Source organism: Aulonocara sp. 'chitande type north' Nkhata Bay, linkage group LG7 (genome assembly GCF_057382095.1).
Source record: "Aulonocara sp. 'chitande type north' Nkhata Bay isolate Kocher_YH1m ecotype deep benthic linkage group LG7, A_spYH_male_GT1.1, whole genome shotgun sequence".
NCBI lineage: Eukaryota > Metazoa > Chordata > Actinopteri > Cichliformes > Cichlidae > Aulonocara > Aulonocara sp. 'chitande type north' Nkhata Bay.
Window position 1 is genome coordinate 12,738,366 of NC_141350.1, and position 12,159 is coordinate 12,750,524.

The window sequence follows — 12,159 nt, forward strand, 5'->3', positions numbered from 1 at the left end:
CTTTGTCACCATGGGAACACTTTAAAAAATGAAGTCACGGATAGACTGCATTTAAAAAGTCTCAGCTGTGGACAGACCGACCAAAATGTGAAACAAAATGAAGTCGGTGCCGTAGCACTAGATTGGACAATAAAAAGGGGATTTGACAGTGCAATAAATAAATTTCTAATGACTTATTTGGAGTTTTCTTTCTTTTTTTTTTCTGCTTTTATTTGTCCTAAAAACAGTTATATCCATCAAAATTCCACACAAGCATTTGGCAGATTGCAAACCCTCAAAATCTCAGTGTAACCTGAATGCTAACATGACAGTAATCAAGTCAAACCCTTCCTTGCCATTTAATCTGATCGATAATTTGATAACCCTACTATTGTGCACTACTTCACTCAGATGTCACATAATCTCGAATGACACGCCGGTGACCGAAAGTAATTCGTGTCCCTTTGAAGATTGTACACGGCAGCTACCAGTGTTTTCATGGGTGAAAAGTTTTTGAGTTGTCGGTTTGGTGTTTGTGTCGAAGCGAATTTTTGTGCAACGTTGACTCGAGAATCGAGCAGTGAGAATCTGATGCTGCATGACTGCACACAAAGCAAAGTTTGGTTGAGTTCTCATGTTACCTCACCTTGTTGTTCTACAAACGCTCCCCGTATCAGTGCACTTAACCATTAGTTAACTTTTTCCAGTTCATAAAGACATGAACTCCTCAAATATCTGTCAATGTATTTGCCGCACATTTAATGATACAGTTTGTAGTTTTTTGACGTGATTGTTTAGCGCTCTCTCATTGTTTTCAGGTGTATGGACGTAATCCTTGATGTCAAACTTGGTTGCTATCCTCGAAACATAATGTTTCTCATATTGTTACACCGTTCGATGTCTTAGAGCTTTAAACTGTTCTGTCAGTAATGTTAAAAAAAAAAAAGTGGGCAGCGTTATTGACAGACGTTAGTGAACCTCCACCTAATCCATTTTTCTTCACAGTCCCAGTGTGGTTTGACCGAAAACGCGCAGCAGATGTGAAGGTTCGGTAGATATCAAAATGTTTACCACTTGAAATAAACATGGCCTACTTTAGGCACTGGAGAGGCGGATTCCTTTCTTCCAGCGAGCAGATAGGACACGCTATTTCTCCAATGGCTAAAATATACAGTTGTCAGAAAATATTAACTGATGAAACGGGGCAAGGGGGGGAGTAGCAGTCACAGCAGAATGATTGGTCAGTTATCTGAAGCATTAATCTTCTCTGGGGCTTGTTGTAGAGTAGACATAATACAGAGGCACGCTGACGGGCTCAGCGCTGACTGCTGCCTGGGGCTGCCTGGCGGCTGTGCTGTGAGGAGCTGCTAAGAGAAATAGTTTTATCTCTCCAGCGGAAATGCTGCACCATCTCTGCCAAGATGAGACCGAGATTGAACTCAGCACCTCTGAAGGTGGCTCTCGTGAAGGGAGTGTCCGCATAAGTAGCTGATATGAGTGTTTTATATCTCAAATCGGTTTCCTTACTCTTGCTGTCAGTGAGATATGCTTTTGACTCGTGAAGACAAACTGCACCCTTAAGGAACCACAAATATAGAAGAGTGTGTTTGGTTTTCTAATGCCTGCAGATAGTCTTGTCAGTGCCCCGGTCACGTTTACATCCCAGTAGTTCATGTTCTTTAACAAATTGGAAGGGGTAAAGCGTTGTGCCCTGAGGTTTGTCTTATGTCAAGCTTTTGATCAATAACAGTTTTGTCATCTTTTTCTGTTAGATCCCTCTGTTCTGCTGTAAATATCTACAACCTGGCATGCTCCTGCTGCGCGCTCAACTGCTCCTATGTGCTGTTTAGCAACAAGATAGTCCTCCTTGTGGACCTGCTGCTGCATCAGCTAACAGTAAGTGTGTGCATCCCAATGCAGAAGATGAGAGATGCAATGTAATACAGTGTTTTGTGTGATTAGTTTCTGCCAACAACATTATTTACATTCCTATTAAGTACAGGAATATAGAGGCAAACATGCTCAAAGGGTGCTTCCAGGTGTGATCAAACAAACACAGCCTCTCTCCTAGCCACACATAAATGTTGCACATGTTAAGAATTCCATGTTTTCTTTACATTTATCTGCTCATATACACTGGCTTGACCATAAAGGAAGCAGCGTTTTTACTGCTGTCTGCTACAACCGCAGTGTTAATGAAAGACAGAGTATGACAAAGAGCTAGCGAGTAACAAACCGTTGCCCGACTTCTCCACAGATGCCTCTCAACTGAGGGAATGTGAGAGCATAGTCACTCGGGGAGGCACGCGGGCATGGGAGGCTGCATTGCGGCGGCATGTCAGCCCCATATCCCTCAGCACTCTGAGAGAAGGACTGTAAACATCAGTCCGCTCCACACATCCAACGGTGGCGGCTCACTGGAGCCGCCTACACTCGCAACCCAGACAGGACAAGGCACAGACACAGGGCTGTGGTGCACGCATGAACTCTACTGGGGCTTCCTTCCCCAGTCGAGTTCCAATCCAAGCAGTCATATTTCCTTAGGGCACAGAGGGAGAGGTTCGCCTGTATGCTTCAGTTTATATAAAACATATCCCCACAGCTGCTCTGCTGACTGACATATCCAACAGCACCGCAGAGGATGAACTAACTTTTCTCCTCACGTTGACTGCAGATTAAGAGTTGAGCTCAACATTCACTCGAACTCCGATTCGATTCATAAGTTGTGATTTTATTTGTTTGATTTTTTTAAGTTTACAACTTATATATATAACTTTGAGTTTTGCCTACGCCTGCACATATTCATGTGCGCGTCCATGTTTTGGAATTTGTGTGAGAGTAAAGCAGTGGGGGTTGCACTGCCATATGAACATGCCCCCTTTTAATTAGATTTGTGGAGAATGTCGGTGGATTTACCTACGCTGTCAGCATTCACCCTAACCATTAGACCAAATGGGAAGGTTCGACCTTTGCGGGGTTTCACATTAAACAGTAGCACTATATTTTAGCGGTGGGCTGCTGTTTTCGTGAAGTTTGCCTGGAAATAAAAATGAGACGAATACTTGTGTTGCTGTGCTGTTTGATTTCTTTCTGCAGCCTTTTTATTTGGGACTATATCTTGTCGTGTGGCTGGTTTATTGTATATCTTTTTCATGTTTCAGGTTTGCATACCTCAAGAAATGCTTTGAAAAGCTTTTTGCATTTCTTTGGAGAAGGGGATATGACTTTAACTACATTCTGATATTTTAAAATGTAATATTGTCAATATAAGACAATTGTAAATGGCTGTTAATTTTTTTTAAGACTGTTCTGGTTGTAACATGGCTTAGGTATAAGAGGCTGTAGCCATATGGTTATGGTTACAGCCTCGGCACCTCCATGCATTTTTATCTGAAGTGTTAAATCGTTATTGTGATATCGTAATGGTGTTAATTGTAGCTGTTAGTAAAAACTAATTTTTCATCCACTGATAAAAGGTCTATTATTCTTGCATGAATTAAATGTAATTAACAGTATAACAATACAATTTGTTAGAAATGATTTTATTTAATGCTGCTACTTTTCTGTTTCCAACAGGGAAAATCTGCAAGAATTTAACATTAACATCTTTGCTAATTAAACTGTATTTAAAATTTATGCTGAAAACTAAGTTTTCAAGCTTCTAATATTATATTTCTACTGTAGTCTCTCAACATTAGGGTTCATAAAAAAAATCTAGTGTAGATAAAATAAGTTTATAATTGCTTGTTGTGCTTTCTTATTTCAACATTTCCCCCCACGCCCCCTCTTTTATTCTAACAGCTCTACGTCCCTGATGAGGACAAGTCCATTTTTGGGCGCAGTGTAAACAAACAAGTCTTTGAGGGTTTGACGACAGGCCTTCTTCAGACTATTTCTACCATCCTGGGGTCCCTGTGGCCTCATATCTCTGACTCTGGGCAAGGTGAAAACACGTGCATTTCCTCCCAAGATGCCAAGGTCAAGAGCTCTGCCGCAGAGTCCTTCAACACTCGCACACAAGATCTAATCAGGTATTTTCCCTCCGTTGCTCTATACTACTCTCATGCTGCTTCTCCTCCTCCTGCATGGCTCCCTTTTTTCTCTCCTGCACATCACTTCTGGACTCCTCTTCACTGGGTTTAGAGTTGGTCAACAACATGCCTTATGTAAAGAATATCCTGACAGAATGACAGTTTGCTTGGAAGCGGTCCAAGCAGCGTCTTGTTAGAATGGGAGTAGTGTGAGAATGAGGTATAATCTGGCTTCCTTCCAGCTTGTGCTACATTTTAAGTAAAATCTGCTTCTCAGGGGGGGAGAGTCACAAAGTGGCATGATACGCTCACTTCCAAAGCTTTGAAAGTTACCCTTGAACCTGGTTTTCAAGCTATGTGGGTCTGTGCTATAGCAGTCGAGGCTGTGATGGAGAAATGTGGACTGTGAGGAAAGGCAGGCCCGGCCTCATGACACCTTGTGGACTAGTGCAGTCTTTCCAGTATCCCTCCCACAAACCATGATTCATCTGGATAGAGCAGCTGCACAGACCCACCAATCTCATCCACTGACCCAGTTATAACCCTAGAGGCAAGAGAGGGCCTGAGAAAAATGGTGTCTTCAGGCTGATAGTCTTGAGTACAAATGCAAGATTTACCTCAACTGTCTTAAAATGTGTATGCGAGAAAGAATATAAGATGAAAACATTGTAAGTGTTTGCAAAAGTCTCCCTTTTTAAAACAATCTATTTTATATAGCACTTTAAAGACTCTCCTCACATCGTTTCTGCCCATTGTTGGTTTCTCAGTTTGTTTTGGGCTGCTTTTAGTCCACTGTATGTGTTGTGTTTCCAGTGCATGATCAAATAGTGCAACACGAAGTGGCAAGGGCGACCACCAAACAGGTTTTTAAACAGAGAGCAGGCACAGGACAAAAGTGTGATGAAAGATCCTTTCAGCCCAAGTAAAGACGTGGAAGAGGATCAAGTCAAAACAATGGCACTTGGTTCAAGTGTCCATTTCAGTTCATAATCACCTGTTTGGAGAGGAGATCAGTGAGTGACAGTTCTAACAGAAACGCTATACAAAAGAAGTGAACGTTGAAAATGGTGATAAGACGAGGGAAAACTGACTTCACAGCAGCAACTTGAAAGACTGGACTGGCAGCTGCAGTTCCCTCTAGATTTCCGTAAGCTCTTTGTACCCAAAGGTTAACGCATGCGGGAGCTTTGAGAAGACTAGCCTCGGGTCAGGAGACTGTTAAGGGCCCAGAGCTGGGCTGGCACAGGGGCCACAACAGCCCTTTAATGATACTATTAGCAGTGATTTGTGGCTGAAAGAGTACAGGGAACATGATCATGAGACCTGTCATTGGCAAAGACAAATTGAAGATATCACAGTAATAGCAGGGGGTGGATGGCTTAGGTGAGGTATTGGCTTTCAGCTGTACCACTGTGAAGGTATGCACAGTAAAGGTCTTTGTTTGCCTGTGCGATTAGCTTTTTACCAAGAATGTTCCCCACTTTTAACTTGTTTTAACATTTAGGGACAAATTGAATAAACCCCGGTATGCATTTTCCTCTCTGTTTGCTTTCCAGCTATGTGGTAAACATGGGGTTGATTGACAAGCTGTACGGCTGCTTCTTGTCAGTCCAAGGTCCTGTAGATGAGCAGCCCAAGATGTCAGCCTTCCTCCAGCAAGCCTCGGCTCTGCTGCACAGCATGTGCAAGCTGTGCTTTGTCGTAACTGGACGGTGAGCCTGTTTCTTACTCGTTACACACCTCGACATCTTTGTGATCTCTTGATCGTCCTCTGACAATCAGTACACACACCTCTCTGTACAAGTAATGACAGAGGCTGAGTCACTGTCTGTGTTTTCTTTTTTTCTTTTTTTCTTTTTTTCTTTTTTCTTTTTTTTTTTTTTGGACTGTCAAAAGGATCCATAAAAACGGCTCTCTTTGTTACTCAAACAAATCTGTCGTTCCTCTGCAATCAGCCAGCAGGTCATTCACTCCAGTCAGCAAGCTGGCTAAGCTGTCGTTATTGAAGATGGAGATAGGCATCTACTTGACCCAGTGCTCTGTCACTCACCATAAACCTTAGCCTGCAGTGGAGGGGGAGCCCACCCACATGTGCTACGGTGACCTCTACTCAAAGAGATTCAGTGGCGCCGCTGACGGAGGCTAAGCATACTATCACACCAAGGGACATCAGTGCCACAGTTTTTGACTTTAAAGGGAAAAGGGGACCGTAATAACAGAAATATCAGAATAATATTCAAAATGACATTTTAAATGCAATTTGACATCCCAAATCTAAGTAGCAGTGTTGTCTAAACAAACTTAACATTTTCAGTGTCAGACACTGTGTTGCTATACCTTGCCAGCTATAATGTGCTGCAGTATTAATAACCAGTTGCTTCACACTGCAGTGCCAAAGAACAGCTAGAACTCTGGATGACACTGAATATTTGTGAGAAAACGGTGTTTAATGACACTAAAAGCAGCAACCGGTGAGCTCTGTCCCGCGACGGCTATCTGTGTGTCATGCAGAAGAGTGCTCATGGGGTAGTGGGATATTTGTGCCATGCCAGTTGCTGTGTCAGGGGATTATAATGGCATTACGAGGCTGTGTTCTTGCCTAGCAGCATATTTCACACAAAGCCTGTTGGCTAACATCAAGTATCAGCATGCACTGTAGGTTCCATCCAAAGGTCACACACCCTCCATTCTGCATGGCTGCAAATCATAGCGGGTGCTGCTGCAGGAGTCTTAAATTGTCTCTGTGCGAGCCTAGGGTTTTCACTGGAGTCATCCGCATTGCAACGGAGAGTCTTGAAAAACATTACTGCAGTAATTGCTTTCTTTTCTTTTTTCATTTTAAAGATTGCAGTAATTTTGATGATTATCTCCTGTAGTGGTTTCTCAAGTCAAGTCTCAGATTGGGTTTTATGACGTTTTTACTTTTAAAAACCTAAACCAACAAACTGTTTAATTCTTATGATGCTTTTGTCCTGCTTTGATCTACTTGCCTGTCTGCCAAGATTATCTTGTAATTTTATTTATTGTTTTAATTTATTTTTATATTAAATGCAAGTATAACAAAAACAGTGCGTTGCCAGTCCCCTTAACCAACACGGTAACGTCTTTGTTGAGCCAAACAAACCCGAGACAGACTCTGAGTAAATGTACTAGAGCGCTCAGCACCTTGTCAGCCAACTCACTGCAGTCTACCAGCTTGAAATCACTGCCATGAGCTTCACATCGCGGTATTGCTGTGTTTACTGTAGGAGGAGTGCGAGGGAAAGGGCTAATCTTGAATCTTGAAGGTCTCCCTCCTTAGCTAATCTGGCTGTCAGTTTATGGTACTTATTAAGTCAAAAATGAAGCAGCTTGGAAGCTTCTTGCATGCAACAAAATGAAAAAGTGTTATTCCATGAATAAACCAGAGGCACACAAATGGCAGGAGATGAACTTGAGAGCTGCCGTGTGATCCAGCCGGGTAATATACAGTACATTTCAAACTTGGTGCTCTTCCACTCGCCCCAGTCAGGTAATCCAGCAGCGTTAACAGCGTAGTATCTCTTATCTAAAGGAAAATCTTTTTTAAGCTTGTGTCTGGTGAGTAAATCAAGAAGCTGCCGAGGTCTGAGCTGTGTTTTGTCTCCTTAGTTTGGGGATGTGGCATCAGCTGCAGAAAAGAACAAAATATTTAAAGTATTTCCTAAAGTATTGTGTAATGTGTTCCAGTATGATTGTCGTTCTATTTGTCAGTGTTCTTCCCCATCGATTTATTTTAGTTTTGTGTTTTTGTATTTTTGTTTCTGAGCATACAGTTGCATGTCTTCCTCTTTAGTGCTCCCAGTATATTCGACAATAAACGCCAGGACCCAACTGGACTGACGGCACTCTTGCAGTCGACAGACTTGGTAGGGGTGGTGCACACCCTGTATTGTATCCTGCTTCACAGTTTCTTGCCAGAGTCTGCTTGCCAGAGTCAGGAGCCCTACGGCCCTGGGGTCATCCAGGTGGCTTTACAAGGCATCCGCTTCCTCAACAGTTTTGCCCTTCTTGACCTGTCTGCCTTCCAGGTAAAATGATAAAATGTATTCTGATTCCTTTTTATTTATTAATAAAGATTTTGCACATTGTTGACAGTTACATAATATAAATATAAAGCAGGAGAATATTTAAATTACCTAAAAGTGCCCTGGATTTAATAAATCTGTGTATATCATCAGCTGAGTGTTAGTATATTTCCATTATAAGACTTTATTCTCCCCATGACAAAGATGACCTGTGCACATAAACACAGGTACCCTTTGACACCCCCCATCCCCAGGTCATTTTTTGGGGGGGTTGAATAGAGCAGTAAGGGTCAGCAGTTCGAACAGAAAGCGAGTGATTATCACTGTATGCAGGGCCATACATTACCCAGCGCAAGGAGGGGAGGGCGACAGCTTCACTGTGCTAAGTCACCGCATAGACTGAAAGCCAGAAGAGTGAGCGAGAATGCTGTTAATTATCTTAATGTCTTGTGGTAATTACTTTGAAGCAGCTTCCTCTCACTGACCCGCCATATTCAGGCAACTCAAAACAGCTGGAAATGAAAGCGTTTTACTGTCGTAGTTTTATGAACATTTTAAATAATGTGTGGTTTCTGGTTTTTGGTTGGTTTTTTGGGTTTTTTTAAGAAGAAGGAAAAAAAAGCCATGAGTTGTAATCACCTCGTGTCTTGCATTACCGCTCTGCAACAGCTAGTACATAATATACTTGAAATGGATGGTTGATCTGCATTGAGGCTATTGTTCAGGCTCAGTTTGCAACCACATAAGCTCTCAGTGCTGTGTTTAGAAGGGAATTTCACAAGAATTCAGTCAGTATAAATATAACTGGGTTATACAGTTAGTTGCATTTTGGCAGAAAAATGCAGCAACAAACTTGCAAGTCATTGTTAGGAAAACCTCATCAAAAAGAGTAAAAGAGCCTGTTTTTGTTTGAATACAGTGCCGTTCGCTATTATTTTCCAGTTTCCCTTTTTGTTTTTTTTTTCTTTTTTTAATCTAAATTTATTTTTTTGCTAAATATATTTTGTTTCATGACACAAAACCTGAATTCACTTTCCTATTTTTTATTTAATTCATTTATTTTTTTATTATGTATAAAGGCTAACACAACCAAGCTTGTAGTGCAACATGTGATGATCTTATAGCGCTTTGTCACGCTGACATGTTTAATAAATACTGTCTGCTGGCAGCTAATAGTATGTCATTTCAGTGTGGGATCGGGGTGTTTTACGGTCAGACCCCCTTTGATTTGCTTATACACGTACACCAAGTTTGTTCCCACCAGCAAAACATATATAACCTTTTATTACTGTGTGTTGTAATTGTTGTAAAAGCTCTTTACAATAACAGTCGTAGTCAGTTTACATCTAAATTACCTGTGATGCACGCTGACGTGCTTTTTCTGTGACCTGTCAGTCCGTTCTAGGGGCAGAGGGCCTGTCTCTAGCTTTCCGACACATCGTCAGCTCCCTGCTCTGGTACTGTACCCAGCAATCATCTGAAGAGCTGCTGCACGAAGTCATCATCTGTGTGGGATACTTCACCGTTAACCATCCCGACAACCAGGTAAACTAGCTTGAACCTAAGATACACTGGCGCACCATATTTAATTGTGTTGTAAACCAAGCTACTCTTAACATAAACACTGCACATATATATATTTTGTTTGTCATAAAGGGAGGAGTAACTTTTTGTCCTTTTTTTTTTTTTTTTTTTTGACATCTAGTTTTTACTGTTCATAGATGAGGCATTTAAGAAAAGAAAATCTTGTTGGAAAATTTGTTTGGAGTCCTTCAGAAGACGTTAAGAAGTTATTAGTTTTATTTTGGATTATGAGATCATCATATGATTTTCTCGATTTATTTCTTGCCATCTATTTGTTCAGATTGCTTTTTGTATCTGATGAAAACTAAAATCTGTAAAAAAAAATTTAAATGATTACCTATTTAGCACTAAAACTGATGAGCATCATTTAACCTCTACTTAATCCTGTTAATCGCTTATAAAACTTGCAACAGATTTTCTGTTATTTTTCAGCTAATTAGATATTTCCGCACTAGTTACATTTATTGCTCACACTTGTTCAGAGTTGTCAGTTGAGTTTAAAAAAGACTGGTGATAATCATCTTACTGTTGTTCTTCTCGTGTATAATTGGTCAGGGGTTTAAAAAGGATGTCGTTTTGTAATTGTAACAAAAAGCACCTCTTTAAAGATTCACGCCTTGGCACTTTCCTGGTTTTGGTCCGCGTGTCGTCTATTGTCCCACAGAGCGACCTATTGTTCGCTCCTTTTAAAAGTGGGGCTGTGTGCTGGTCCTGGTGTTACAACTACTTAGGGGGCACTGTGGAAGTGAGCAGGATGCGATGGTGCAGACCTGGCTGCTGTGTAATTGGCTGTCATGCATGGCCCGTCTACCGGCCCCTTGATTAGTCGTGCTACAGTTGGCTGGCCTTTGATTAAGCTAAGCCTGTCTCACACAGGCAGCAGCCAGCGCTTCAGTCTACACCCACACTGTTACAATCAGCCCCTATCACAACAATTTATGGGCTGGTTACAGATTTTAATGTGCCGTTTTTTCTTTTTCTTTTTTTACTTCTAATTAAAGGTGCCTCCAGTGTATGTGCTACTTTGGATAGTAGCAGAGGGCAAACCCCAATTTAATTATTCTGATGTACATAATTTGCATTTGTTGGACATTGTAGCTCCAGTTTGCATATTATTTTGACTAATTAAGCGTTAAGACTGTTTGTCTTTGCACAGCCACAGCGATGATAACAAAGCACATGTAATCCCATATTTTATTAAAACATTTGCATGATGCTAATTTGATGCAAAAACTTCCTTCACAACCTGGAAGCTGCCTGAACTTACCTTGCATTTGGATCTTTAAAAGAAAAAAAAAACACACACACACACACATTTGTGTATAGATTGTCAGGAAACAAGATCCCTCACAACCTTCACACAGAGTTGATCTTTGCCAGTGGTCCAGTTCCTGGAATGCGTCCATTCAGTTCTGCACCAAAGATGGATGGCGTTAAGGAGAATATTTAGAGCAGCTTGAGCTTTTCTCAAGCTAATGTAAGCACTGGCAGAACACAAAAGCGGCCCAACCCAAGGCCTGTGCGGTCACAGAGACTGCTGATTCACTGTCAGCACACCAGCTTTTGTTTATATATATGCTCTAGAAATAAAGCTGCTCATAAAAAGCAGAACTTTGAAGCAGCCCCTTTACATAGTGATATATTCCCTCTGCTCTGGGGGGGCATGAATAATTCACCTTGTCACACAAAAAGCCATTGGGAGAGTGACATATGTAGGGTTGTGTGTTTTCATAAGTGTGTCCCTGCTTACGGGGGCCACCGAGTCATGTAGCCATGTGTTTCATTGTCTGCTGCTTGTGTCTGTAAAGAATTTTTGACACAAAAAAAGGACAAAAGTGAAATCTTTTTTGTAGCTGACTGACATGAAACTGTATTTCCTTTTTCACCAGAGAGATGCACTGTTAATCTCCGTGTCTTTAATACATTAATCCGTAGTGATGATGTTGGATCTTAAGCTGACGGGCAGTAATTATAAACTGGTGACATGTTAACCCACCTGACTCCTGCTCGCCTTTTAGAAAGACAAAGCAATTTTAGAGTGTGGAAATCTTAAGAATACAGCACATGGAAAATTGCCACACACACGCAAGCAAAGGAAGCCACACACAAGTGCTGTCAACACACACACAGCGGGTCTGATTTCAGGTACTGTATGGATGTTTCACTCTGGAGGCATCTGAGAGCACCTAATTTTTCTGTGCTTATATTTCATAAACGGTTGTTTTTATACCAGTAGCCTTTACATGAGCTATGGATTGTCTCTAGACTGAACATCCCACGCGCGCGCACACACACACACACACACACACACCTCCTGAGCTCATCATTCTCTGTGGGGTCAGTCTTCTTCTTCCCATTCTCTTTGAGGGCGTTTCCTCTGCCCCGCAGGCCCACACCAGGCTTTAGGCCTGTAATTCCTGTTAACCTGATGTTGAAACTCTTCCTTCAGCAGTCCATTACTGCCAAGACAACCAAGCCCTTACTGCCTGCAGGGTAAGTGCAGCTCGTGCAGACCATGG

At 41.6% G+C, this 12,159-nt stretch overlaps 1 protein-coding gene across 5 annotated transcripts in view; it reads left to right on the forward strand.

Annotated features, from left to right (window-relative positions):
- scaper (S-phase cyclin A-associated protein in the ER) overlaps positions 1 to 12,159 on the forward strand; it is a 58,413-nt gene that overhangs the window by 41,278 nt on the left and 4,976 nt on the right. For 4 of the 5 annotated variants that reach the window (XM_086298651.1, XM_086298654.1, XM_086298652.1 and 1 more), the window contains 5 exons: positions 1,752 to 1,875; positions 3,781 to 4,010; positions 5,567 to 5,722; positions 7,825 to 8,059; positions 9,452 to 9,601. In XM_086298651.1, coding sequence (XP_086154777.1) covers positions 1,752 to 1,875; positions 3,781 to 4,010; positions 5,567 to 5,722; positions 7,825 to 8,059; positions 9,452 to 9,601 — 895 coding nt within the window. Of the gene's footprint in view, positions 1 to 1,751; positions 1,876 to 3,780; positions 4,011 to 5,566; positions 5,723 to 5,906; positions 8,060 to 9,451; positions 9,602 to 12,159 lie in introns of those variants that run through there. The other variant, XM_086298655.1, reaches the window with a different exon arrangement.